The sequence below is a fragment of the Takifugu flavidus genome, chromosome 15 (genome assembly GCF_003711565.1).
Source record: "Takifugu flavidus isolate HTHZ2018 chromosome 15, ASM371156v2, whole genome shotgun sequence".
NCBI lineage: Eukaryota > Metazoa > Chordata > Actinopteri > Tetraodontiformes > Tetraodontidae > Takifugu > Takifugu flavidus.
In genome coordinates, this window is record NC_079534.1 from 4,647,082 (window position 1) to 4,673,151 (window position 26,070).

Consider the following 26,070-nt stretch of genomic DNA (forward strand, 5'->3'; position numbering starts at 1 on the left):
GTCTGCTGTTAGCTGGCTAGCTTTAGCGACGCCAACAGCTACAAGCACGTGAGCTGAGCTGGCAGCAGTGGGATGAACAGACTGTTGCTTTGGAAATGGAGACTGTGTGAACCGTCATGAGGATCCTGTGTCTCATCTGAAGAACCCACATGAGACAAGACGGCAGATCCCAAGGAAGACGAATTTAACCGTTTTCCCTTGAGGATTAAGGCTCTCTGAGGAACAAGATGGAGGTGTTTTTAAAGACATCAGCCAGCCAGCAACAAGAGCAACACATCCCAGATTTAGGGAGGGATGGAACCAAGCTCAGAAATCCTCCTGGGGGTTCCTCAGGTTCCTCTCTTTGTGCAGCTTCTACAAAACTGGATTTTTAAAGCGGTTAAAAAAAGGAGCCAGTCTGCTGTGGAGCCACTGGTGTCACGACTGTAGATGTTCTCAGTGAGACGTTTCCAGACCGGCATCGCTGATGAGATCCCTCCGATCAGATCAGCACAAACACAAGAAGCAGTAAACTACAAAACCAGTTCTCAACAGTGGTTACACAGGAAGCGGCAACACGAGCCATTAAAGATCTATTAATTCTATTTGTGCTGTCAAAAATCCCCGATTTGTGCGGCAGAAATATGCAGAGCCTGAATAATCTGTTTAACCGCTGACAGCAGCTTTTTATAGGCAGAAGAACCTTCGTGACAGGCAGGTTACACGTTCCCAAATATCAATCACAAAGCCAGCCGTGGCCGATTCGCTAAACTACCAGCGTTATCCCGGCTTAGTTCCTAAAATATTGATCTAATTCGCTGGTGACGACGCATGATCCCGAATTCATCTGGAAGCGCTCCTCAATGCTCGCCAGCGCCGGCGGAGGAGCGCGCAAATCTCAAGCCGTCACTCCGCTCTTTTCTGTTCTCCGCTTTCACCCTTGTTCTCTGCACGAGAAGAAGAAATCACAGGGACGGAGGCTGAGGCAGACTGGGAGAAATCAAGGCTGAGGGGGCGAACTGGAGTGCAGTTCTAATCAAGGCCTGCATCTTCAAGGGGGGCCAATCAATGCGGCGGTGTCTCTACATCTCATCAGCCTTCGCCGCGTCCAGGCGGCCTCCTCACGCCGCCGAGAGCGAGCGAGCGAGCGAGCGAGCGAGCGAGCGAGCAACAGGCGGCTTCACTCAGGAGTGCGTAATAACCGTGGCGGGGGGACACGACCCATCCGGACAGCCAGAGAAGCAGCGGAGAGTTGTCATGGCGATGGAGGCGTAAAAACAACAGTGGGAGCAGGAGTGCAGGTCAGCAGCATCAGGAGCCTCCATCCGTGCTCCCTGCTGATGGACCCAGCCCCCGATGGGCCGGTCCCACTCTCCCTGCTGGGCCGGAGCAAACGTGCTCGGAATTCTTGGGTGGACGTCCACAAAAACAGCCACACCAAGCGGTTTTTCCCGACAGCGAGTTTGTCGTTAGTCTGTCTTCATTAAGCCGAAGCAGGTCTGTGGTGGAGATGAAGCCGCCTCTCTAAAGGAACGTCTTTGTCCCCAGCTTGTGTTTGAGCTGATACCCTCCTGTCAACAGACAGAGATCCCTCTCCTTTAATACATTAGTCCTTTTATAATATTGCGATATTATACGTCATATTCCAGGGCAGAAAGGAAGCATAAAGAATGTGGAAACCTGGTAATTAGTGGCAACCATCAGAAGGACACCATTATTAAATGTGAGGATATTAAGAAAATTCAATAAGATCCTTTTCCTCTCCTCCAATGCAGTTTAAAAAAATGTATATTAAATTATTTAAACTCTGTGCTAACAAGTTTTGTGAGAGGTCAAAGTCTGTTCTTCCCTTCACTGGGATTACAAAGTTAGTGGGACATAAATTATAGGTACTGCAGTAGAATTTAAATTAGATTATCAATAAAATATGAAGCCAGGAGACACCTCGACACTGCCCCGTGGTTTCAGCTGTGACAGTGCTAATATGGCCACACAACCACGTATAACTTACACATAAATTTGTGTCTGATTTCTGTTTAGTTTTATGCAGCAGTGGGACAAAATATTGGGAAAATGACATCATTAAATGACATTTGAAACGGAAACAAGTCAATCTAATGATTGGATGAAGTCAGAATTCTGCCTGGTTACTGGTGCGGTGTTAATGGGTTTCACAAGCTTAATGGAGGCGAGGCGCGAAGCTCTGGTGCCGCCTCCAACCCTGGTCCTGCAGGTGCCACCAACCCTGGTCCTGCAGGTGCCACCAACCCTGGTCCTCCAGGTGCCACCAACCCTGGTCCTCCAGGTGCCACCAACCCTGGTCCTGCAGGTGCCACCAACCCTGGTCCTCCAGGTACCACCAACCCTGGTCCTGCAGGTGCCACCAACCCTGGTCCTCCAGGTACCACCAACCCTGGTCCTGCAGGTGCCACCAACACTGGTCCTGCAGGTGCCACCAACCTGGTCCTGCAGGTGCCACCAACACTGGTCCTCCAGGTGCCACCAACCCTGGTCCTCCAGGTGCCACCAACCCTGGTCCTGCAGGTGCCACCAACACTGGTCCTGCAGGTGCCACCAACCCTGGTCCTGCAGGTGCCACCAACCCTGGTCCTCCAGGTGCCACCAACCCTGGTCCTCCAGGTGCCACCAACCCTGGTCCTGCAGGTGCCACCAACACTGGTCCTCCAGGTGCCACCAACCTGGTCCTCCAGGTGCCACCAACCCTGGTCCTCCAGGTGCCACCAACCCTGGTCCTCCAGGTGCCACCAACCCTGGTCCTCCAGGTGCCCTGGTCCTCCAGGTGCCCTGGTCCTCCAGGTGCCACCAACCCTGGTCCTCCAGGTGCCACCAACCCTGGTCCTCCAGGTGCCACCAACCCTGGTCCTGCAGGTGCCACCAACCCTGGTCCTCCAGGTGCCACCAACCCTGGTCCTCCAGGTGCCACCAACCTTGGTCCTCCTGGGCCACCAACCCTGGTCCTCCAGGTGCCACCAACCCTGGTCCTCCAGGTGCCACCAACCCTGGTCCTCCAGGTGCCACCAACAGCTCGTGCTTGACGTCACCGGCAAGGCTGAGAACTCCTTGATTTCATGGAAACAGCAGACGAGCGGGCCCGATGAGCTGCGGGTGACCGTCGGACCCTGGAATGTTGCCATCTGTGGGGGGTCTGCGACCCCACGGCGACCATCAGGAGCTCTGGCAGGCTCCTGCCAGCTGTGGGAGAGGGCGGCAGGGGTTGGCAACGGTGGCGAGCCCACGTCACCGCCGGGGAAATCAGGCCGGCTGAGTGGCTGGCGAGGTTGGCTGAAGGATCACATGACGCCACTCTGCATACGCGAGCTCAGCGCGCACCACCTGCGCCCTCCCCACCCTCACAACCCTCCTCCACACCTGACGGCAGGACTCACAGATGCTCGCGAGGCTCCTGAGACCAGGGCGCAGCTTCTGGTTCTCTGATGTCAGACCAAAATAACCACAGGTGATCCTGCATCAGTGGGGGGGGGGGGGGCTCAGATGAGGCATCTTGTAATTTACAGAAATGCCTCCAGTTCTGCTCCGACGCTGTTTTTAATGACAGGTGAGGAGATAAACACACTCCCGCACTTGTGGGTCTCACCCTGTGTTGATTCTTCTCTTTAGCAACGGATGAGAGAAACTTCAAATTGATTAGCCTTCAGAGTGAGATTACAACTGATTAGCGGAGCGACTGGAACGAACTGGAATGGATCTGCCGAGTGCTGGTGGCAGGACGAGGCAGCGGGACGGAACCCGGCACAAGCGCAGCTTCCGCTGCAATCAGAGGGAACAGTTGCTGTTGTTCCACGCAGCGACGGCGATGATGGAATCAGCTGGTGGCGTCACTGGCCGCAGAACCCGATGGAGACGCTGATGGAGGAGACAATGAGTCGGCGAGAAAGTCAGGAGACGGCAATCTGACGGACGCTTCCGGAAAACAGAGGCATCGGGGAGCAAGGAAACATGACGCAATCAAGAAAAGCCAACGACGCCGTCATCTGGAGCGTCCCAGCTCCTGCTGGGAGAAATCACTCGACTGTCCTCCCTGGACACGCCTGATAAGACAGTCGGCCCAAGGCCGCCACTCCTGCCCACCAAGTCAGGATCCGGGAGAATTTAGTCCTGCATTTGCTTCTATAGGAACCCTAAGCAGAGGTAAATTCCCCCCCTAAAAGATAGTAAACGACAAGACAACATAACAGTGATTGCAATTTCCAGACATGCAATTTAGGAGCAAATGGTGATGGCGGTGTAATGACGACAGCTTCTGAAAGGCGGTGTCGGGAAGGCACTCTGCAGCTCGGAGAGAGAACTTTAAATTGTCCGTAATCACAGGATCTGAGCGGGTGCGAGCCGCCAAAGTCACAAGAAGACGCGCGGCACGCTCCCGGATTGCAGCATTACTTAGGCATAATTATGTATACATTCCCTGGCTTTGTCATGACACGCAAACACACGCGGAGAGAAGAGAACGAAGAAGGACTCGGCTCCGTCTGAGGTCCGTGGCCTTGCACATCAATAACCGGGCGAAGCGAGGTGGATGAAAGACATTACTTTGACCTAAAGAGCTCAGTAATTACATTTGGCATTTTGACAAGTGTTTAGCTGCAGTGAAGGTCAGTCCTGTCAGCGCACGAGATCTATGCTAATCCGCTCACACGCAAAATGAGGAGATGGAGATCAGGGAAGGAAAAGCAAAGGCCTCCGTGCCTTTGTAAAAGTATCCAAGAGCCTTCCTCCACGGAGGCACCGGGAATGTTTGAAGGCTCCACAGCACGCAGGTATCAGCTGTCAGAAATGAGCCAAGCTTCCTGTAAAGGAGCTAAACCGGACATCACGCCAATAGAACGTAGTCTGCCAGAGGACCACACCACCACGTAACGAGCAACTAATGGAAAAGTAGGACTCCGCAGCACTCTTCAGGCCACGCCCCTTTTCCGTTTCTCAGGTCAGTTACAAATTGAAATAACATTTCCTCCAGCAAAATATCAAATCATACTGATTGTTTAGGGTGAATTAAAGACACCTTCCAGAGCTTTTCATGGATTTTCCATTAGCTAGGATGTTAATTAAGGATTCACTGTTTAACTGATCGCGACCAGGAAATTAGCGACACGCCAACAGTCCAATCGGACGCACCATCGGCTCCCTGCGCCGCCAGCCTCTGTCCGCCACCGTCGGGGAGAGGCGGCAGCAGCAGGGAAGACTGTCCCACCCTCCCAAAGATCCCCAGAGTGGACATGTGAGGCCAGATTAGCATGTATGCAAAAGCAAGCTGCTGGGTCAGATGAAGAGACCGTGTGTGGAGGCTAGCTCAGCTGCCCCCTTCCTGCTTTAAGTGCTAATTGAGCTGCCCGCTGTCCTGACCCTGACCCTCGGCCTATTCACAGGGTCCCGTTCTCACGGCCGTGACGCACCGCTGGAAGCAGCCTCTGGGTCCTCCGCCCACCCTCGTCCGAACAATAAGGGTCAGCACCTTCCTGCCTACCATCTTGACATCCACCCCCAGATTTGACAATGGCCCCCCCGGTGGCACGGAGCTACTCATAATGGTTGGACGTGGGTGACAGAAGTGGTGGCGTGGAATCTGGCTGGCCTGGCTGCATGAAGCGGACCTTCCGGCACCAGGGCCAGGTCACAAGAGGGGAAGCGTGCATGTACTCAAGATTAATTTATGTAGCCCAGACTTGAAATGTAGCTTTTATGTTCGAAAACATGGCGGCTGCCGAGAGTTGAACAGCAACGTTTGTCCTTTCCTTCCACCCGTTTACTCACAAGACCCACACAGAGGACCAAAATAAATCCAATCATTTCATCTAGTCACTTTTTCAGGAGCATTTAACCAAAACCCACCAGTTGAGGCGAACGTCTGAGCCCTGAGCAGCAATAAACGATGATCAAATGATGTCATTACGACCGACACGTAAAGGTTAACGTTTCGGGAAAAACGCTATAAACCTCGACTGGGGGGAGAGATGATGGTGCTGGAGACTCTGGGATGGATTGATCGTCTAGTTAATATGACAAACGACACTTAGAAGATGGACTCCCGACGCTGGTGCACTTTAGCTGAGAGGAGATCTCTCATTTAGAACATATTCTATCAAAGGTTTGCTTTAATAACAAGTGAGGATTCCTTCAAAACAACTGAAAAGCCTGGGCACCATCTATGCTGTGTGTGTGTGTGTGTGTGTGTGTGTGTGTGTGTGTGTCAGAGTCACTAGTCAATGTGTTTATTTGGGGGGAATAAATATTTCAGCCCTGGACTGTCAGCCCAGAGAGAACTTTCCTGATATTGACTGGGCCAGAACCCACACACACACACACACACACACACACACAGACACACACACACACACACACACACACACACACACCTGAGGATGAACCCCATTTAATCACATCACAGCCATTCTGCTGGGTTTCTTCATGTATGGAGCCAAAATTAACTCAAAATTGAATAAAGAAGTTCATAAAAATTAAATTGATTAAGTTCATTATGATGAAATATGTCCCGTTATCAAATATAACAGCGTGAAAGACGTAAATGTGTAAAGACGAACATGCAGTATTCATGCGGGACATTTTAATTCATATTTTACTTAATACACTAATTAGAACTGTCAACATTAATATGTTAATGAGGGTGATTCATGTTTGGCATTAATTTCTTCGAACAGAATTAATGCACGTGTGATCCAAAGCTCCGACGTTGCAGCGAACAGCGTGAGCGGAGGGGGCGGAGCCATATCAAATATAATAAAACAACACGCTGCTGGATGGGGGTGAATACAGGAAGAGGTCAGCAGTGATCAGGTGCTCTCACACGTGCATCAAACTAAAGTAGCAGAACCTAAAGGCTCAAGGGTGGGTTCTGGGAAGTCCACGGAGGACGTGGGGTCAGTTTAGCAGCCCCCTCAGGTGCAGGAACTGGGCCCTAATGGCTCCGCTTTCTCCGTCACGATCAACAGGCCACCTACCTGCCACGTTGGCCACATCTGCGGTGCTGACGTTCTGAGGGTTCGGCCTCACGCTGAAGGTCACGGCTGGGCCCTTCACCCTGCACACACACACACACACACACACACTTCAGGGAAGGCTTCAGACAGGAGAAGCTGGGTTGGTTTTCAGCTCTGCTTGTTAAAGCTTCGCCTTTCGAGGCGGCTGAAAACCCCCCGACGCTGCTGAAATCCCCCTCGAAACAGCGGGACGACCTCTTGAATTCCAATACCACGACGTTTAATCACACTGGCGAATGCAGAGAGAGGGAGGAGACGTCAGCAGGAGGATCCTCAGGAGGGATATGATACGTTTCCGTGCTGAGGGTGATTGTGACTCCCGCTGAAGAATCGAGGCTGACAGAAGTCGGGGCCGCGAGGACGTGAAGAGAAAGGTCGGACAGGACGTTTGTCTACGTGTTTTAGGAGGAGCTTTGTCACCGAGGGAGCTGGGAGAGAAACTGGGTGGTCAGAGGAGGAGTCGTTAATGTGATTAACCTTTTGTTTTTCCTGCTCTAATTCAGACTAAAGCTGAGCAGGAAGATACACGACAGAGTTCCCCTCTGGGAAGGATTGTGCAGGAAGTGACGGCTACCGTAACACGACCAGAAAATATGGCGCCGTCACTAATGGAGATCGTGCTCGTGTGAACCAACTTGAAAACGAGGTTTTCTGGGATTTGTGCATTTTACTGGCAGGTTTTCTGTTGGGTGTGATGTGTGTGATGTGTGTGTTGGGCCATGAGGGCGGTGTTAGCAGGCTAATGGCAGCCGCAGTGGTATCGCTACATTTAGCCACATTCTCTTCCAGTATTCCACAAAAACATGTCCGGCGCCAAAATGACCACAATCAACGCTACACTGACGGCTGAATCAGTGATATTCTCCCCTCCGGATGAAGGGCGTTCTCATCATTAATCAGCTGTTTGGAAGAACACGCCACGGCTTAGCAGAAGCCTTTATTCAAACCTTTGGGTTAGCTTTTGTTCTGTGGGATTTTAATTGGGTTTGTTCTGTCCCCGGGTCAGCATATCGAAGAAAAACAAGACCGGCTCCCAACCTACAGCACTGAACCTCTAACATTTACTGCAATAACAAAATAATTAGATGGGTCAAATAAATCATCTCCGGGGGAAATTCAGCGAAGCCGAGCGAGTAAAAATACTAACGACTGCTCGTTTACAAGCTGCATCCGCACATTGCAAACAGCCACAATGACAAAAGCAGCACGTCTCCCTCCAGCTCCTGCGCTCCTGCCCATTATTCTCCTGCCACGACGGAGGCCGATAGATTTGTCACATCTGTGAAGTGATTCATCAGCCGGTGATGGAGAAGTCGGTGTGCGACGGAGAGGGAGAAATCGCTCACGTCGAGTCGATCACACGTCCGTCTGCCGGGCGACTCCTTCACTTAAACCTCGTCTGAGAACCTCGTGACACAGTCTGTGACTTTATCAGATTTACCATCAGAAAACACGAGCACTAAATGGAATTTGTTTCAGAGCAAGAGCAGAACCTCAGGTGCAAATTACAGCGGGAATTAGTTTGCACATAATTGTGTTAAAAACCTTCATAAGCACCTCACAGGTATGCTACCAAACTGTTTACTGACGTTCCATCTTTGCTCTTGGAGTTGTAGTTTTTCCTGTTCCCTTATATTTCCATGCATTACGGATGAACGGAGGGAATAAGGCTTGGCTCTAAATGGTTTACTCTAAAACTAAAAACTACTACAAACACAATTTTCCCCAATAAATTGTGGTCGAGGAAAGACTGTTGAAGCTTCTATCAAGTAGCTGACTTTTAATAACTGGGTCTTTTTTCATGTAAAGATGGGCCTGAATAAAAACAGGGCTTTTATGTTCCGTCCATCCCATCATACATCCAATCCAGGCTCGTGTTCTCCCCCTAGTGGCCGCACCTTGATATGACCCCTCACCACAGACAGACATTACATCACCTTCATGCTCCTGATTCAAATGAAGAAAAAAAACACAGTCTACCCTCGGTGACGGTTACAAAACAGCCATCATTATTCGCCGGCCCACTACACTCAAGGGCTTGACGAAGACGCCCACAGCAGCGCTTCCCTCCCACCCCCGCCATCGCCCCCAAACGCCGCTGGCCCACAGCAGCGGGCTACCAACATTCCCAGGGCCATTTTATTGAAAGCTCATGTCAGTATTATCTAATCAGTATTGAATTGTTCCAAAGGAAATGTGAGTCACACTCAAGTCTGTGTGTGTGTGTGTGTGTGTGTGTGTGTGTGTGTGTGTGTGTGTGTGTGTGAGCCAACATTTATGATTCATTTCTCCCATTATGGAAGTTTAGGTTCTCGCTGGCTCGCTCAGGTGGAGCTGCTGTCAGATAAGGGAACATCTGTGTTTATCTCCAGTGGCTCAGATTCGCTCCAGTTGTGAAATTCTTTGTTGGTTTTCGTATCAGTGCTGTGCTGGTTGTGTTGCTACAGCTCACAGCAGGAGGCCGAGATGGAGTCACGAAACAATCCTCAACCATAAACTGGCCACAGCGATGCTGGAATAGAGGCGATTATTTTAGTTATTCATTGACTTTCCTGATTAGAGGCTGCATAATGGTGCATTTTCAAATGTTTTAAATAGGCGAACTATTATTAGCGGAAAGAAAATGTATAGCGTTAGCAAGAGGGAAGCTTTCTTAAAAAGCATTTTAAGGATATTTTATCAAACACATCAGTAGACATTTATGTTCTTCGGCTTTAAATTTCATCGCACTGTCGCTGAAGTAGCATCATTTCGAAGGAGAGAAAAAGAAAAGAAGGAAGACAGTAGCCAGCTGTTTGAGGGGCAGTAAAACCCAGAGGCATGCTGGGTAAATCAGAACAGTCACTGTGTCGCTGTGAAGCTTTTGTCTCTGGGTTGATTTAATCTGGTGGAGCTCGCTGCAGCCACCTCGGTGCTGAGGAGCCGCGGCGCCCTGCGAAAGTAGCGTGGCGCTCCTGACAAATTGTCTAGGCGGCTCCCCCTGCTGGGCTTTCACTGCGCTCGCAACAAAAGAAAGCCCTGCTCTTCTCCTTCTGTGTTTGTCTGACACTCCTCAGCTCTCTCAGCCTCCGAACCATCACTCTCCCAGCGGAGAACCCTCCGCTTTCATTCCCCGGATCCAGCGAACAAAAACAAAAGGTGCATTAGACCAGAGCAGACCACCCAGGAACCGGCGAGAACAACAGAGCTGGATGAACCCTCCACTTCAGAAGCATTTTTTGTGTGACAGCCAAAGAAAAAGCAGCCCGCCACCAAGAGCGTAGTTCCAGAGATGCAACGGCTGAAGAAGACGAAAGTGATGATGATGTTTTGAAGCTAAAACCTGAAAACAGTTGGCAGGAAAGGAGTCATCAATCTTCTCCTTCATTATCCGAATTTGAGCTGAGTTCATTAGCGGCCGTCATCTGCAATCCCTCCACACACAGAGGAAACATGAACATCTGCACCAGCAGAGGAGCAAATTAAGAGCTGTGCGCCAGTGAAAATCTTGAAGTGCGACACACTTTAAGGGAATTTGACCATGTGCACAGTAATGACAGTTCTACTGTTACAGTAAACTGTTCACATACAGACAATACACCTAAATTTAACTTATCTAACACAAAGAGTCTGTTTAAAGGCAGTGTTTGGCCTGTTTGATCCGACATGTTTAAAAAAATAAACGGCAGAGAAGCTCGAGCGGCTCCCGAACAGCTTCAGCGAGCACAGGGCGCCCACTCGAGCCTACGAGCAGAAGATAGCTTTAAAAGCAGACGGTGAGTCATTTACAGATCGGGACGAGCTTGTCTCTCCGATAGGTGATAGGTCCACATGCCCACAGTCATTTTCCCAGCGCAAAACAACCACCGTTTCACAAGGCGCGTCTAAAAAACACACTCGTTCTTGTTTATGGCAAGCTGTGTGGACCATATCCGAAAGCCTACTTTATGGGGACTCATCTGTGGCTCAAGAGCATTATCGTAAAACCCACATATCAAGGTCAAAGGGCAGTTTGGTTATATGGTTTGAGGATATATATCTGTGTGTGTGTGTGTGTGTGTGTGTGTGTTTATGTGTAATGGTGCTCCATCACACAGGTGGACGAATTCACTGTTTGCATGGAAAACCTACAGTAGGAAATTCAATTCAAATAGAAAAGGAAAGATGAGGGAGAAAAAGCTGGATTACAAACCAGAGCTCAGCAAAGTCGGTCATTTGGATTTTAGCCATGCGAGCCAGAATCTCCATCATGTGAAGACCTTCATCCGTCTGGAGCCCACTGGTGACGAGGAGGCGGAAAAAGAGAGTGAGAAGGTTTGAGGAAAAACAGGAATGAGAGACAATTGAAATAGCAGCAGGTTCTCCTGGCATTCGAGCTTCCCAAGTTTCTTTCTTTACAGGTGTAAGATTAACAGAAGCATCACCGTTCCTACAAGGTTCCCCGGTAACAGGAAGGGACTGGTTAGTCTCCTTCAACCTAACAGGAAGAGCTAGGAAACAGAAAAAAACTCCATCATCAGAAAACAGTTGCTTAATGATTTAAACTGATTTCTGCTTGTTTCGGGGGTGACTGATAAACTCTATTGAATTCAGATGTGGAAACTGGACTGAAAGCCATATTTCAGTTCAAGGATTTAAAAATGCGCTGAAAAATCTCCAAAGCGGAGTTAATGGAGCAGAAACATCTATTTGCTGCTGCCCTTCAATCAAAAACAAATTTCACCAGCTTCTGAAGTCCAGCCAGCTGACAGAAATGTCAAGAGACACTCCGAAAAGCCCTTGAAGAGCTTTCAGGACAACCTTCAGGTGCCAAAAAGGGAGTCGGGGGCCCTTTCCACCTGTGATTACAGCTCTGACGCGCACGTCGGGCCCCTCGTAGGGTGTAAACAGTAACTTTTGATTCTCACTTTGGATCATCGTGTTGGTGTAGTAGGAACATGGAAACGACTGAGTCTTTACTGCGGAGCACACAGGTGAAGATTGTAAAGATTTTACTTAAATTCTACCAAAGTGTTGACGGAAGAAGGGTGACGGCGCCATCGCTGGTCCTGAGACCGGCGGCGCCTTGCTCGGACTCACTCGGTGTCTGTGATGACGTAACCAAAGATGTCGTCCTCGGCCTTCTTCCCGCTGGCTTTGATGTCCAGCTGAAGTTCCGGAACGTGCATGGTCTTCTTGTGCGGCTCCTCGTACATGAGCGAGGCAGGTGGGGGCGCCACTTCCTTGATCCACCCCTCCACCTCCGACACCTCCTCGACTGATTTGGTGGCGTCCTTCTTCTGCACCGCCACTGCGGCCTCGTGGGTGTGACTCTGAACATATTCCAGCCCCACAGGACGACCTCGGTCCGTTTCCTGGGTCACGTCCTTGGGAGTTCTGGGAGACGGAGCGGCGTTGCCGGAGGTCTTATCCAGGTAGGCGAGAAGTTTGCTGAAGAGGGCTCCACTGTCTGCAGTTATCTGAAAGGAAACTTTTTTTTTAGCTTACAGCATATTGCTAGCAAATTTTACAGTTGACAGTGGTGATAAATCAGTTGGAAAAAAGGTGTCGTTAATGAGTTGGGAATTAGAGGTGATTGAAATTCATAAATCCCAGTGAAATGAATCCCCCGTGAAATTAATGAAACTGGTCCATCTTCTGTTCTGTAGAACTCCTCTATTACAAACATTAGCCAAAGTGAGTTATGTCGTTATTCCTCTGTTAGCCTCACAGTCGTGCTAGCTTATACAAATGAAGAATCCGTCAGAGCTCAGGTAGAAACAGCGAAGAGATAAACACAACAAGCACAAAGCTGAAACGTTAAAAGTCTCTCTGGCTTTTCGAAGGAATCTTTGCTGTTCCAACAAGATGTTTGTTTCCTATTACAGAGACATTTTGGGATTTTGTCCTTTTGATCAGGTTTAGATGCAAAAACCAAACCAAGAACCCAACGCTGGTGAAAACGGCGTTCACCACCAACGTTACTGGTGTGTGAACGATGTTTGACCTTCTCGTCCCTCCACCTTCACTCGTGTTCTTCCAAACATCAACCTGCTCTTTGACTGTGTCTGCGTGTGAACGCTCACCCTCACGTCTTGGTCCTCCATCTTCCGTTCTGTCGGGACAAACAGAGACGCGTCAGTCACACACTCTAAAAAAGACCAATAAATGTCTCCATGGCGACGAGCTCCTCTCTGAGCTCCGATAACGTAACTGTGTATAAAGGAAATCACCTTGGCGGTCCGCCGGAGTGACGGGAGGGTTCTCCTGCAATCTCTCCTCTTCCTCATCCTCATCATCTGTCAGCTGACCCCCCAAGTCTCTGGGGCCGGGCCTGACCCGCGCCAGGCCCCGGTTCTGTCCCTGGTCCTGGTCGACCACCTGCAGAGCGTCTACAATCAGGCGGGACAGCTGGTCCAGATCGTGGGGCGTCAGGTTGTCCACGCTCACATGCTGCCTGTCAACGTTGTGCAGAACCTTCTGGATGAACCTCTCTGGAAAAGAGGTGAGCAGAACACCAGCAGCAGCTGGATTCAGTCCCTTATGATGGATCCGGTTCCTGAAAAACTGCACATTTGGGTCCATTTCTCCGACACTCGAGCTACTTTCTAAGGAATTTCACTATTTCAGCAGGATGAAAATTAAAGAAGAAACTCTCATCTTCCTCAGAAGATTTTAACTATAATTAACTTCATGACAGGAAGCTGAAACTTAACGTCCCAGTCTGGTCACAAAAACCAGAACCAGAATGTGGACCAAGGACTGTGAACCCACCGTCCACAGACGTCAGCGGGTCCTTGATGGACCCAACTTGAGCCTTTGCTGTCAGGACTGGTCTGGACTTTGAGCTCTCCTCTCTGGGCCCGGATGTTTCCATCCTGTTGTTGAACAGGGGCCTGAGGTGCGACGGGGGCTCCTGCTGCTCCCCCATGGAGAGGTAGCGCCTCAGAGCGGCCAGAAGAAGTTGGCCGTCGGCCTGCATGGCGTGAAGCTGGTGGGACACGGGGCTCTGCTTCTGAAGTGGAGGGAAGGACGGAAGGGCGGAAAAGCTGGAGGGCGTCTGAGTCCTGGAGCGGCGAGAGTCGAAGAGATCGGTCTGGAACGAAAGGAACGCGTGAATGAAGGTGTTCTGGAACAACAGACCTCAGAGATCTCGACGCGTTAATGAGCCAAGAGGAAGAAGCGCGATAAACGTGGAGCTTCTGACGGGGCTTTGGATGCGTGCTCATGTAGGAGCTGCAGCTCCCATCAGGAGGACGGTGCTGGGAGGCCTCAGAGGCTTCTGCTCCCGTTCAGATATCACAGACACGCTTTTAAAAGCCGCAGCGAAAATTCCGCTTCAAGTCACAGAGATTTCTGCTTCGGCCTTTTAATGGAACATCTAAACAAAACACTTGATGCACGTTAACGGCTTTTAATGCATTTATGTAATCATATTAACGGATCCACCGACTTGACTGAGGGGTCCATTAGCGCCCACGCTGGAGCACAGGAAGAGTGGAATTATCATAACAACGCCTCCATCCTCCAGCCCTGCTGCCCCACACCGCCCCGCACCCCCAGAAGCTGCCTCTGACCCCCCACGGCTGACGGGGAGGGTGATTAATCAGAGGTGTGAACTCCTGAACCCTCTGCTGGTTTTATCTGTCCCATAATGGTCCTGCTGGGAGACGCCATCCGTTAGCGGCTGCAGAGGATGACAGCGACCACCCGCCGTGAAGGTGTGTGCGTCCGCACACTAACACACCTCCTTTTGTTATTTGGCAGAGGCAGGTGGGGCCGTAGTGGGCGGGGCTACATTCAGACACACAAGCTCAACGGTTCACCTGTTCAGCCTTCCAGAAAGCTGCTTTCAAACCGACCCTGAAGGAACTCCAGATCTTTCACAAAAACTATAAATCTTTCCAGTGAAAGGGGAGTACCCTCGCCTTGCCTCTAGGTGGCGGTACAGACAACAGACGCTGCAATAAAAAGTAGAAAGCTCAGACATTAAACTATATTTGAAAGTTTGTTTCAGAAAGAATAATACTGCTGTGTGACCCTTTGACCCTGTGACCCTGTGACCCTCCCGTTATCTCGGCCTAAACATGTATTCAGACTTTTGTTCTACGTTGGGGAACGAGCTACCTTTCCTGGAGCGCTCAGGCCGAAGGCTGGCGACTTCTTGGGGAGGAGCCCGAGTCTCTGCAGGTACATCTGCAGGTTTCTGCCGAGCTCCACCTCCACCGGCTTCACCCGCTGGTCCACTGGGTCCATCGCCCCACCCACCGCCCTGGCGAGGAAGGAAATCCTGCGATTTCAACATCTAAATGCACTCAAATGTGAAAATCTAGCAAATCTGATGGGTGAACTGGAATCCAACCTGCCGTCCGTGTCGTAGACGTGTCCGGGTCCGTTCTGCAGCGTTCTGATGGGCGTCCGCCTCAGTTTGGACATCTCACTGGACAGAACCTTCTGGGTGGCTTCATCATCCCAGGTCAAACCTGCAGACAGGGACAATATTTCGTCCCATATCAGAGCAGAATTAGAGCTTTATGCTGAAGTCCTGGAAATCAGGGCGAGAAAATCAAATCACAGATCAAAAATAAAGGAATCGACATAAAGGGTGTTATTTTAACGCAAAGTATCACTATTTAGACTTGGAAAACAACGAATTTGAAGGAATTTCCATTAGAAACAAACAAAAGCAACAACTTTTTTTGTTTTAATCAGCAGGCCCACAAAACGGCAAATATGGGCTCGGACCCTCACGTCTGTCTGACGTGCTTCGCTTTCCTCCTAATATGGATTCTTGGCACCCCAACGTGGACCCGGCGCCAGCGCCAGATGGGATAGCGGAGCTAAACGTTAGCGTGAAAAAGGCCGCGGCGCAAACGACAACGCGAGCCGACGGCTTTGGCAGATAGAGGAACGCTCCAGGCTGCAGCTCCACCTCACGACGAGGCCGCTGACAGCTGCTAATCACCTGTGTGGTGTTTTCAGAGGGACGTCTCTGATAATGAACGTTACATCTGTCGATTAAGGTTCCCAGCAGCTGTGCGACGTGTCGGTCTAGCAGCGTCAGGATGGATCCGAGGCCGGAACTGGGATTCCTGCCAGGATATTTCAAACCACACAGACAGGAAGCTGCCGGGCCGGTAAAAGAGCCGTTCAGGGGGTTCTTATACATCTGAGGGAACAAGTCATGACACCATTCAATGAGCTGCAGGCTGAATTTCATCCTTTGATAAGGGGCAGCAACATCTTCGTGTTCTGATTTTATTTGACAGCTTTTGGCGCAGTTCACATTTTGACTAAATTATTATTAACAATCCAAATTCATGCCAAAGCATTGCAGAGTTGCTTTTTGGGTTTTTTAAAGATTCCAGATGAGACCACGTGAAGTGGTCTTCGCAGGTGAGCCTTGCATCGGTCTCTGGCTCCACCTGGTGGCCGGATGCAGCAACAGCAGATTTAAAAGGTGAAAGCTCAGATTCCCTCAACACTCGCCGAGTTGAGCTGATTAAAAGGAAGTTCTGGCTGCTGCATCGATGTTTGATGAGCTTTAAAACTAGAGGTTTGTGAATGCGAAATGTGACTGCAATAACGGCACATTTTACGTTTTCACAAACTTATATTTTCAGATTTAAATTTCCATTCTTCAAAAGAGATTCAATATTAGCAAACAAAAAGTGCGAAAGGGCCTTAAAAATGCTGTTTCTGGTCCACTTCAGCTCATCGTCAGCAAAGTCCGTGGGAGCAAAGTGAAGACCACGTCCTCATTAAGCAGTTTCATCCACGTGCTAAAAGCCCAGAATTCCTGACTTGGGATCCAGGGAAACTCCCACTTTGAAGGATGGTTTGGCTGGACTGATAGTGCATCCAAATACAGACTCACTCTCTGACCTGCTGATGTGCTTGTGTGGCACCACCACCGCCAGAACTCCTCCATGATCCCCTTCAGCCACTGTTTGGAGAATCTTTGGCCACCTCGACTTCCTCACAGTACGTTAGCGAGCGATGCTGATGGGGTGTCAGTCAGTAGAGCCCTCACTGAGAGCTTCCTCACTGAGAGCTTCCTCACTGAGAGCTTCCTCACTGAGAGCTTCCTCACTGAGAGCTTCCACACTGAGAGCTTCCTCACTGAGAGCTTCCTCACTGAGAGCTTCCACACTGAGAGCTTCCTCAGATAATCCTCCTCTTCTCCAGCTCTGTGATCTCCTGTTTCAGCCCTCTGGCTCGGCTCACTGCTGTGATCCTTCTGCATACATCCTTCAGAACATCTCCGCCACCTCCTCCTGCCGACAGCAGATGTTCTCCTGGTTCTGGCAGGGCGCCGCGGCTCGTGTGTCCTGAGCTGAGCCACATCCTCACGCCGCTGGATTTGTTTGTCACAGTGAGAGAGCGCGCACTTCCTGTCTCCAGTCGCTACATTACTGCCACCTACTGGACTGGATCAGTCTTGCTTCCAGATCACTAAACAGCCATGGGGCCATCCCATAAACACACATTTAATATCGCTAATTTGGATTCCATAAAGCCTTCGCACATGTTTGCAAAAATATGGAGCCACTAAATGTATCAATGTGTGAGACTCGCAGAGCTCGACCTAAGAGAAACATCAAGTGCCACCACGTGTGACGTCAGTTACCCAGAATTCCCCTCGTCCCCCCTCCCCTAGTGTTCGAGGAGGGGAGACGGCTAAACGCCCCCTCTGGTAGCTTGTGCTAGCGTGTGTGTGTGTGTGTACCTCTGTTGGAGAGCTTCTCCAGAAGGATCCTGAAGCGCTGCACTACAGCCGGGGAGACATCGTAGGTGTAAACCTCCGTCAGCGGGTCAGAGTGACACCTCCCAAACATCCCATCTGCCAGCACACAAATATGACATTTAGAGGCAAAACGTCACTTCTGCGTCCCGGCCTGGACGCCGTGTCCTCCTCACAGCGCTCGGTGCGGGTGCTGAGAGATGCTGACGATGCAGCCTGGGGATTTTAGAACCTCGTTGAGATGGACCCGGATGGAGCCGCAGCTCCAACTGAGCACCACCTAAACAGGGCTGGTCCCAGACTAACCCACATCCCAGACAGGAACTTCCTGCACAAACCCAACGATGTCACCGTCCGAGAGATCTGATCCTTCTTACGCGGCTTCAAACGTCTCCCGTCCGATTGATAGTCGGCTCTTCTGCTCATGTTTGGTTCCAAAGGCAGAAACGTGCTTCTCCTCAACAACCTGCCAGATCCTCGACACCATCGCTCACCATCGCGTCCATACGGGACGTGGTGGACGTCCCGTATGGACGCTGGTCTGATACCGAGCAGTCTTTTCTCTTTGGCATCAATCAGAACAAAAAAGATGAAAGCAGCTCCATCAGCCATCCCCAAAGCAACTTCTATATTTCCGTGGTTCCATCCTTTCGATATTTTCGATCCAGACATTAAGACATCAGAATTATTCATATTATTATTAATGCAGAAAGATCATCGGTCACGTAAAAATAGAGACGGGCAGAGAGAGAAAGTGGCACCTAAGACATGTGAGAATGTTCAGGTTCCTCACCAGAGGGAATAAAAACACCATTTAGGCACCAAACTGCAGGAGGGCTGAAAGAATTATGGGATGCAAACACACACGTCTTTGTCGATTTGTCAGGGGAAAAGCACATCTGCACTGGACATCTCTGGAGTTTCCACAAGAGCCTCCACACAATCCAAAACAGCTCTTTTCACTCCCAGAATTAAGGGACGCTGCTTGGAGGCTCCTTAACACAGGACTTCAGTTTTACCGGAGCGTGACCTTTGACCCTGAGAGCTGCCAACACATAAAGGTCAAACAAGGTCACAACAGGAAGCTAAAAACCAGACTGGTGTTTTCTCAACAGGCCACAGTGGGACCGATCCCAGCCCAAGAACACAGGAACCTGCCAGCTCCACCACCTGAACCTCCACACGGTCCAAATGTTCCGTTATCTCTGTTGCTGCTTTCACTCAAAGCTAAAAGTGGCTCCGGAGCGTCTGCCAGCATTCAAACACTCTGAAATGATTCTCTGCCAGGACTTTTGCAGCAGGAAGTGTGTGTGGAAACATCACAGCATCTTCAGCTCACACACACAGACGTCTGATGATCAACCTTCATCACCTTTGTCCAAGAAACAATCTGCAATAATTCAACAAATTTACAAATCATTCGACAATGTTAATGTGTTAATGTGTTAGTGTGTGTGTGTGTGTGTGTTAGTGTGTTTGTGTGTGTGTGTGAGTGGTCAGAGATCTTACCATTGACACAGATCTCATGTGGAGAGCACAGCTCGGTCTCAAACAGGCAACCTGTTCACACAGAAACACAAACACTTAGCACAGTTAGCAGGTAGCAGGTAGCGATAGTAGCATGAAGCTGGGGGCGGCTGACGGTGGGGAGGAAAAGACTAAAATCTTACATCGGAATAGTTGCCATGACCACGAGGTCGCTCTGATTAGGTGTAAAGTGCTGAAACGTGAACAGAACCAGCGATGGAGGGAGACACAGATCAGGTGCAGCATCTCTTCTCATCTTCATATTTCTATCTCAGTGAGGACCAGACCCAAACACACCTTTGACTACACTATGTAAGAACACACACACACACACACACACACACACACACACAACAGAAACTCTCCAGAGAGCAACAGGGTTCCAGGGCATCATCTCAAACTGGTGGAACACTGGGATAGCTGTAGCCATGGCAACATCTGCTCATCACAGAGTGCCTTCCGGGGATCAGAGAGCGACAGTCATCTCCTCCCTCATCTCTCATCCACTGTATTTGGACTCCATCGGCTCCTTCTGTGGCCTGGCTTCGGCCATCGGGGGAGGGGTTTGACGAATCCGCAGGCGTTGTGTTCAGTAACACCCGAGGCCGGGCAACAATGTCCAAATGTCCAAATGTCCAGCACCAGAGAAATGGAATCTCAGCAGAAGAGACAGAGGCTCCTTCACATCTGCTACCTCTCCATGACAAGACAGAGCTTCTCCAGCTTCGCCCAAAGCTGCTCGCAATGACATCAAACAAGCTCTGAGGGAGGAACTCCAGCAAACACGTGGGAAGAACGCAGCCAAACGCAACGTCAGCAGAATGGAGAAGCAGCACGGCGGTGTGCCAGACCTGGCCGAGCCAAACCAGGACAGGCGGCGTTAAGGCAGGCGCGTGAGGACAACGTGGCGTTTCTAACGAGGACTGTTGTCACGTTTGACATCAACACTATTTAAATGTGCGCAATGGGTAGAAGAAGTGATCATATGAATGAGCGCAAAAAGCTAAACGGGCTAAACTGGAATGAACCCAGTAAGATGGCGGCTGAACGGGCCGCTTCAGCGCGCCGGCCAAGTGTGAAATAGGCTGGAGCGTTGCGCCGTGGTCCGACACGGAGGAGCAGAATTCCAATCAGCCTCGTCCTGTGGAGCTAAAAGCTAAACGCAGCCTCCTGGCCGCTGACCTAAAGGCCACTACGTTTCCCAGGATGCCGCGTGTCAGCGCCACCTGCTGGAGCAGCGTCGATTGATCGGCAACACCAAACCGACCCGCTCGCCACGCAGCAGCTGGTAGGAGCAGAGCTTTTCCGGGCTCCGGAGAGATTCTCACCTCCTCGGAGGCAAATTCCCAGCAGATCAGAGAGGGTTTCCTGTCTCGGCGCGTCTGCCCAGCGTGGGCGGCAGCTCTGAGGGGAGCCATCAATCCCGACAACAGGGGGGAAGTGATCGTTCCCAGGGAGTGGCAGCAGAGCGGAGGAGACGGCCACCTGATCGGCTTCTCCCTCATCCTCTTTTCTCTCCTCATCCCTCTCTCCCTTCAGCCTGTTGCAGTCACTCAACCATCTGTTCACACGACGCAGTCCTGATTTCTTCAGCCTCTTCCTTCTTCAGAAGCAGAGAGTGGCCTTTTGCTGCTCAGGGAGCCTCCCCGCACACAGGGAACCCTGAGGTGTTCTGGGAAATGCATACATTCCGTGTGATATACGGCGACTCGCCACAGAGACACTCGTGATACTGGAAACGCAGCCCAGAGCATCTGGGTTTCAGACCTGAGGCCAAATCCAGCAAATCTGAAAGCTCAGTTTAACAAGTCACTGAAACTCAGTCAGAGTTGCTCCGACTGTTCCGAATCCGACACGTGCCTCAGCCAGCGGGAGGTCCGGCGTGGACTCCACAGGTTCTCCGTGTATCTTTCCATTGTGTAGATTAAACATTGACTTCAAACATTTCATAAATCTACAAGAACAAAAGATTTACCAGAAAGTTCAAATGTACGGAGAAAAATGGGATTCAAAGGAGTCGCTAAAATTGGTTAAAGATCTTATGCTGTGAAAACCTCCCCAGCAACTCTCCTGCACCCACCAATCAGCACAGATAATGGGTGTTGCCGTGGTTACGGACACGCCAGGCCGCCCAGCAGTGACCTTCTAAGCCCAGGTTAATGATCCGCAGAGCAGATCCGAGCGCTGGGCTGGCGGATCAAAGATCAAAGCAAATGAAAGACAAAACTGACCAATCAAAAAAAGCCGAGTCAGTAAGACATTAAACTAGTGACAGTGTTGATGAAGTGATTTCTGATATAAACCTAATCACAATATGATCAATGGGGCTAAAAACTGTTCACTGAGTAAACATCAAGTTTGGTCCTTCAGTGGTCAGACTGGGAGAACTGGGAAGGTCTTTCACTGAATGCTAAATGCAGCAAAACGATAGCATGTAGCAACTATGAAAATGGCAATAACGTGAAATAAACAACTGATTCTTAATGATACGGATTTTAGTCCACTCTCATTTCAGAGCTGCAAAGGGAACGATCCAGGAAAACGTATTTATTGGAGAGCGGGACTCGAGGGCAGAGGTGGAGGACGGGGCGGTAGCATACTTGGTTAACCAATTTAGTTTAACTAATCTGCATCAAGAAGCCACACTGGTACCAGTGGTGGAGACAGGAGAGCATCTGGAAGCTGCACCGTGTGAAACGAAGGGACGCAAACACCCCAGGAGATGAAGAACACACATTTGGGGATTTGTGCAGATGTAGCTGATTAAAAATTGGGTCCAGAAACACAAAACGCTGCTGCTGTTTTCCCACTGCTCATCTCCTCTGCTACTGTTTCCTGTGGGTGCTACATTCTCTGTGAGGATTATGTAATCTACAAAAGAGTGTGTGTGTGTGGGGGGGGGGGGGTCCACAGACACACCTCCCTCCTTCTCAGCTCAAGCGGCCTCCTCCTCTTCCTCCTCTTCCTCCTTTCACCGTCTCACACAGCAGATTTCTACATGCATCATCCTCCAGACGGCCATGACGACGGCGGCCTATTCCACCATATCAACCAGCAGGTATCGCAACAGTCTCCTATGACCACTACTACGTTCTGCCAGCAGGTGGAGCTAAAACCAGCACTGAGTTGTGTAAAACCTAAAAACTGATTGTTTTAGACTAACACACAGAACTGGAGATGTTGCATCTTGGGAAAATCCAAAGATTTATTTCAGCAAATGACGAAATGGCAAATTATGAAATTGTGTTATTTACAGATTAACACACACTACTATGCCCCTTAATAGTCACAGATGCTAGTCGAATGCTACCTAAGATGCCTTTTCAAATTGGGAACATCTGGCCGCTAGGGGGCGCAAGACTCAGACGTTTGTTTGAGTTTATCTCAGTCTCGCTTTAATTAGGACAGAGGTGTCACAAACCAAACTGGAAGAAGTGCCAGCTTCCAGTTTGACTCCCAACACCACATTTCTTTATTTATAAATATATTAATAATAATAATAATAATAATAATAATAATAATAATAATAATAATAATAATAAAACCGACTATGGTAGACAGAGAGAGAGAGAGAGAAAGAGAGAGAGAGACAATCTGAGATGTGCACATCTGTTTTCTCTGTTTCAAACCAGCAGCTCTGCTCCCACAACATTGGCATTTGACATAGAAGGACAGAGAAGAAATAGTTCCTCTGCTCATCTCCAGCTGCGAAACGGTTCGGATTCGGTGTCACCAGAGAGGAACCGGAGCCCACTCACCGATTCTCCTGTCGGCGGAAACGGGGAAGCAGCTGAGGGAAGCCAGGAGGAAGAGCAGCGGGAGTTGAAGAAGAGAAGAAGCTTCCATTTCTCTTTAGCGTTTATCCTCGAATGTTAAAAGGCCATTTTTGATGATTATTCTTATTTTGTTGCGTCGTTCTCCTCTCCGCTACTGGAGCAGCAGAAGCGGCTCCTGGACGGATGTCGGAGAGGATACAGGGCGTTTCTGCTGCCGCATCCCCCCGCGAGCTGCAAGCGCTACATCCGGTCCTTGTTTTCAAAGTAAAAGTCTGTTTCAATAACTCCGTAAACATGTAAACACACTTACATCGTGCTGAAAATTACTTGAGTAAAATATGTCGAAACTGAGTGGGTAAGATTTTTTCCCGTTGTCCGGTTAAATAAGACAATAATTATTTGACCCCCTTTTAATTATTCATTTCAGTTTTTACAGCACGATAAGATAGAGAGAAGAGAAAGGCTATTTTGGTTCATCTGTACGTTCAAAACATGGAGTGAATTGGTGAATTAACAATAAAGTATCTATCTATCCTTTGCCATTAAAAAAAAAAAAAAAAAAAAAAAAGGATTTCTCGAAATTTTGACTGGGGTCCACCTCTGTGGGTTCTGGAAGGTTGTTCTGCTGTGTTACACAGTAGCCAAAACAGAAAAATACCCAACAAAACAAACATTTCTAATAATTACATCAACTAAGATATAATAAGCTTTATTTGGTCTTAAGATGGGAAAATTACAATTCAAGCAGCTTCTCTTTGTCCGTCTGGGTGGTTCCATACTGTCCTCTTTGCAAGTACAATTAATACTAATTTTCCTATCTCTGCCAAGGAAGGCAGTTATTAATAATAATAACAACTTGTTTTTAAAGATTTGAAGAAATGTTTGTTGTTGATTATTCGCAAAGTTACAGGTGACTGAATTCTGATGATCCAGAATTCAGAGGGACTTTGACAATTGATCTATCAAAGAGGAACAAAAGCATTTCAGAACAAAAGCATTTTCTTCCTTTTCACATCATATTGCCTCTTTTTGGGAGACTCATGAGCAAGTATACCTCAATGGTCTTGCATGTCAGTATAGTAGAGAACTTTGCTGAAGAGGAATTTTTTACATTTTAATTGTCTTTTTATACATTTTAGGAAAGTAAATATCAGGACTGTGGTGCCAAGGTACAATTGACCTCACTCTGAATGGTTCTGGCCAAGGTGTCAGAATGACACAGCAACAGCATCTTCAAAACTTTTCAAGAAAAAAAGCCTTTTGGGGGGGAATTTGTTTAAAGTGGAAACTTTTCATCTTCAAAAGAATCAATGTAATCAATAAATGTATTGTTTTAATTCATCTTCAAAAGTTCATCATACTGTATTTTCACGACTATAAGGCACACCTAAAACACTGAGATTTTCTAAAAAATCGGCGGTGCACCTTATAATATGGAGCGCCTAGTGTGTGGACTGAGTTCCAAAATCTGCTGTGCGCCTTTGGTGGGTGCACTACGGTAAACGCTCCGCCAATCGATTAGCGGCACACCTACGCAAATCCCCTAAAATGGCGCCGGTCAAGCGAGACGCGTATGAATGAGGCTTACTTTAAACTGCAGGCCATCGAATATGCGGCTGAAAATGGCAATCGATCAATCTTAGTGTTTTCGCTTTATGAGGAGGCGGCATCTCTCCATACGCGCGAGGACAACTGTTGTGCAGCGGCTGCCCGTGGATTACCAGGAGAGGGCGGCCATCTTCCCTAACCCTAACCCTAACCAGGAGAGGGTGGCCATCTTCTCTAACCCTAACCAGGAGAGGGTGGCCATCTTCTCTAACCCTAACCAGGAGAGGGTGGCCATCTTCCCTAACCTAACCCTAACCAGGAGAGGGCGGCCATCTTCTCTAACCCTAACCAGGAGAGGGTGGCCATCTTCCCTAACCCTAACCCTAACCAGGAGAGGGCGGCCATCTTCTCTAACCCTAACCAGGAGAGGGCGGCCATCTTCCGCACCTACTGCCGCGACAAGATAATCGCGCCCAGCCACGTCACCAACATGGATGAGATCCCTCTGACTTTTGACATCCCTTTGACCCAAAAAGTGGAGACAAAAGGACCAGCACGGTGGCGATACGCACAACGGGTCACGAGAAGTCGTCGTTCACCGTGGTTCTCGGCTGCCACGGAAACAAATAGAGCGCTGGATGACGGAAGGCGAGCACTCCTTCACAAAGACTATGAGGCAGCGGCGTGCAAGTTATGCCACCATATGCGGGTGGATTGTAGACACATGGGCTATGATACCGTTTTCATGTATTGGAAGAGCTTTCACAAAATCAACGCTGAACCGGAACCGGTCGGTGAGTCCGACTTTGATGATTAGGAAGAGGAATGTTGGGACATTAAAATAGTGCAGCTGTTTAATTCAGATACAGAAGATGAAAACTTTGATGGTTTTGTGGTGGAAGAATGAATATTTTGTTCAATAAATGTGTCGAAACTCACTCTTTTACTTCCGTTGTCATTTTTTACTGTATGTTTCAGCATGCGCCTAATAATACGGTGCGCCTTGTGTATGTTTTAAATACAGAAATAGCACCCATAACTGAGACTGCACCTTTTAATACAGTGCGCCTTATGGTCGTGAAAATACGGTACGTAAGTTAAAAATTGTAACTCTGAATTGTAACTCAAATTTGCTATATTTTACAGACCAACTCAGTTTAGCATTTACACAAACAAGGAATTTCTTTACCTGCAATGATTTTATAACTACTGCAGGGGTCACTATTGGGTGACCAACACAGTATCAATACAGTGCTGACACAGTTTGTGTAGTGTGTCAATAAACTCCTTGAGGCATCATCGTCCCATCACTACCGCACAGCAATCCGGTGAGAAAAACCGGGTGAACTGTGGCGGGGCACCCGAAAGCTCGACAACAAAAAGGGAGCCCCCAGCGCAGCATAGCCTCCTTTTAAGGATAACGCCACAGCTGTATCTGCCACAGCAATTAAGGTGGGCATGGCATGAACTCCATGCTGCACACAGGCATAAACTCAAAACTGAA

At 49.2% G+C, this 26,070-nt stretch overlaps 1 protein-coding gene across 3 annotated transcripts in view; it reads right to left on the bottom strand.

Moving 5' to 3' along the window:
• The window catches only part of LOC130539480 (receptor-type tyrosine-protein phosphatase N2-like), a 76,395-nt gene extending 53,154 nt beyond the window's left edge, over positions 1 to 23,241 (bottom strand). Inside the window, exons 1-11 of one of the 3 annotated variants that reach the window (XM_057057847.1) lie at positions 23,001 to 23,241; positions 19,225 to 19,275; positions 17,701 to 17,814; positions 15,334 to 15,454; positions 15,099 to 15,243; positions 13,746 to 14,067; positions 13,205 to 13,465; positions 13,058 to 13,122; positions 12,072 to 12,451; positions 11,185 to 11,271; positions 6,975 to 7,054 (exon numbers count right to left, since the gene is read on the bottom strand). In XM_057057847.1, the coding sequence (XP_056913827.1) occupies positions 6,975 to 7,054; positions 11,185 to 11,271; positions 12,072 to 12,451; positions 13,058 to 13,122; positions 13,205 to 13,465; positions 13,746 to 14,067; positions 15,099 to 15,243; positions 15,334 to 15,454; positions 17,701 to 17,814; positions 19,225 to 19,275; positions 23,001 to 23,088 (1,714 nt within the window). In that variant the 5' untranslated portion in view covers positions 23,089 to 23,241. Of the gene's footprint in view, positions 1 to 6,974; positions 7,055 to 11,184; positions 11,272 to 12,071; positions 12,452 to 13,057; positions 13,123 to 13,204; positions 13,466 to 13,745; positions 14,068 to 15,098; positions 15,262 to 15,333; positions 15,455 to 17,700; positions 17,815 to 19,224; positions 19,276 to 19,385; positions 19,504 to 23,000 lie in introns of those variants that run through there. The other 2 variants (XM_057057846.1, XM_057057845.1) reach the window with 2 other exon arrangements.
• Positions 23,242 to 26,070: the final 2,829 nt, after the last annotated feature.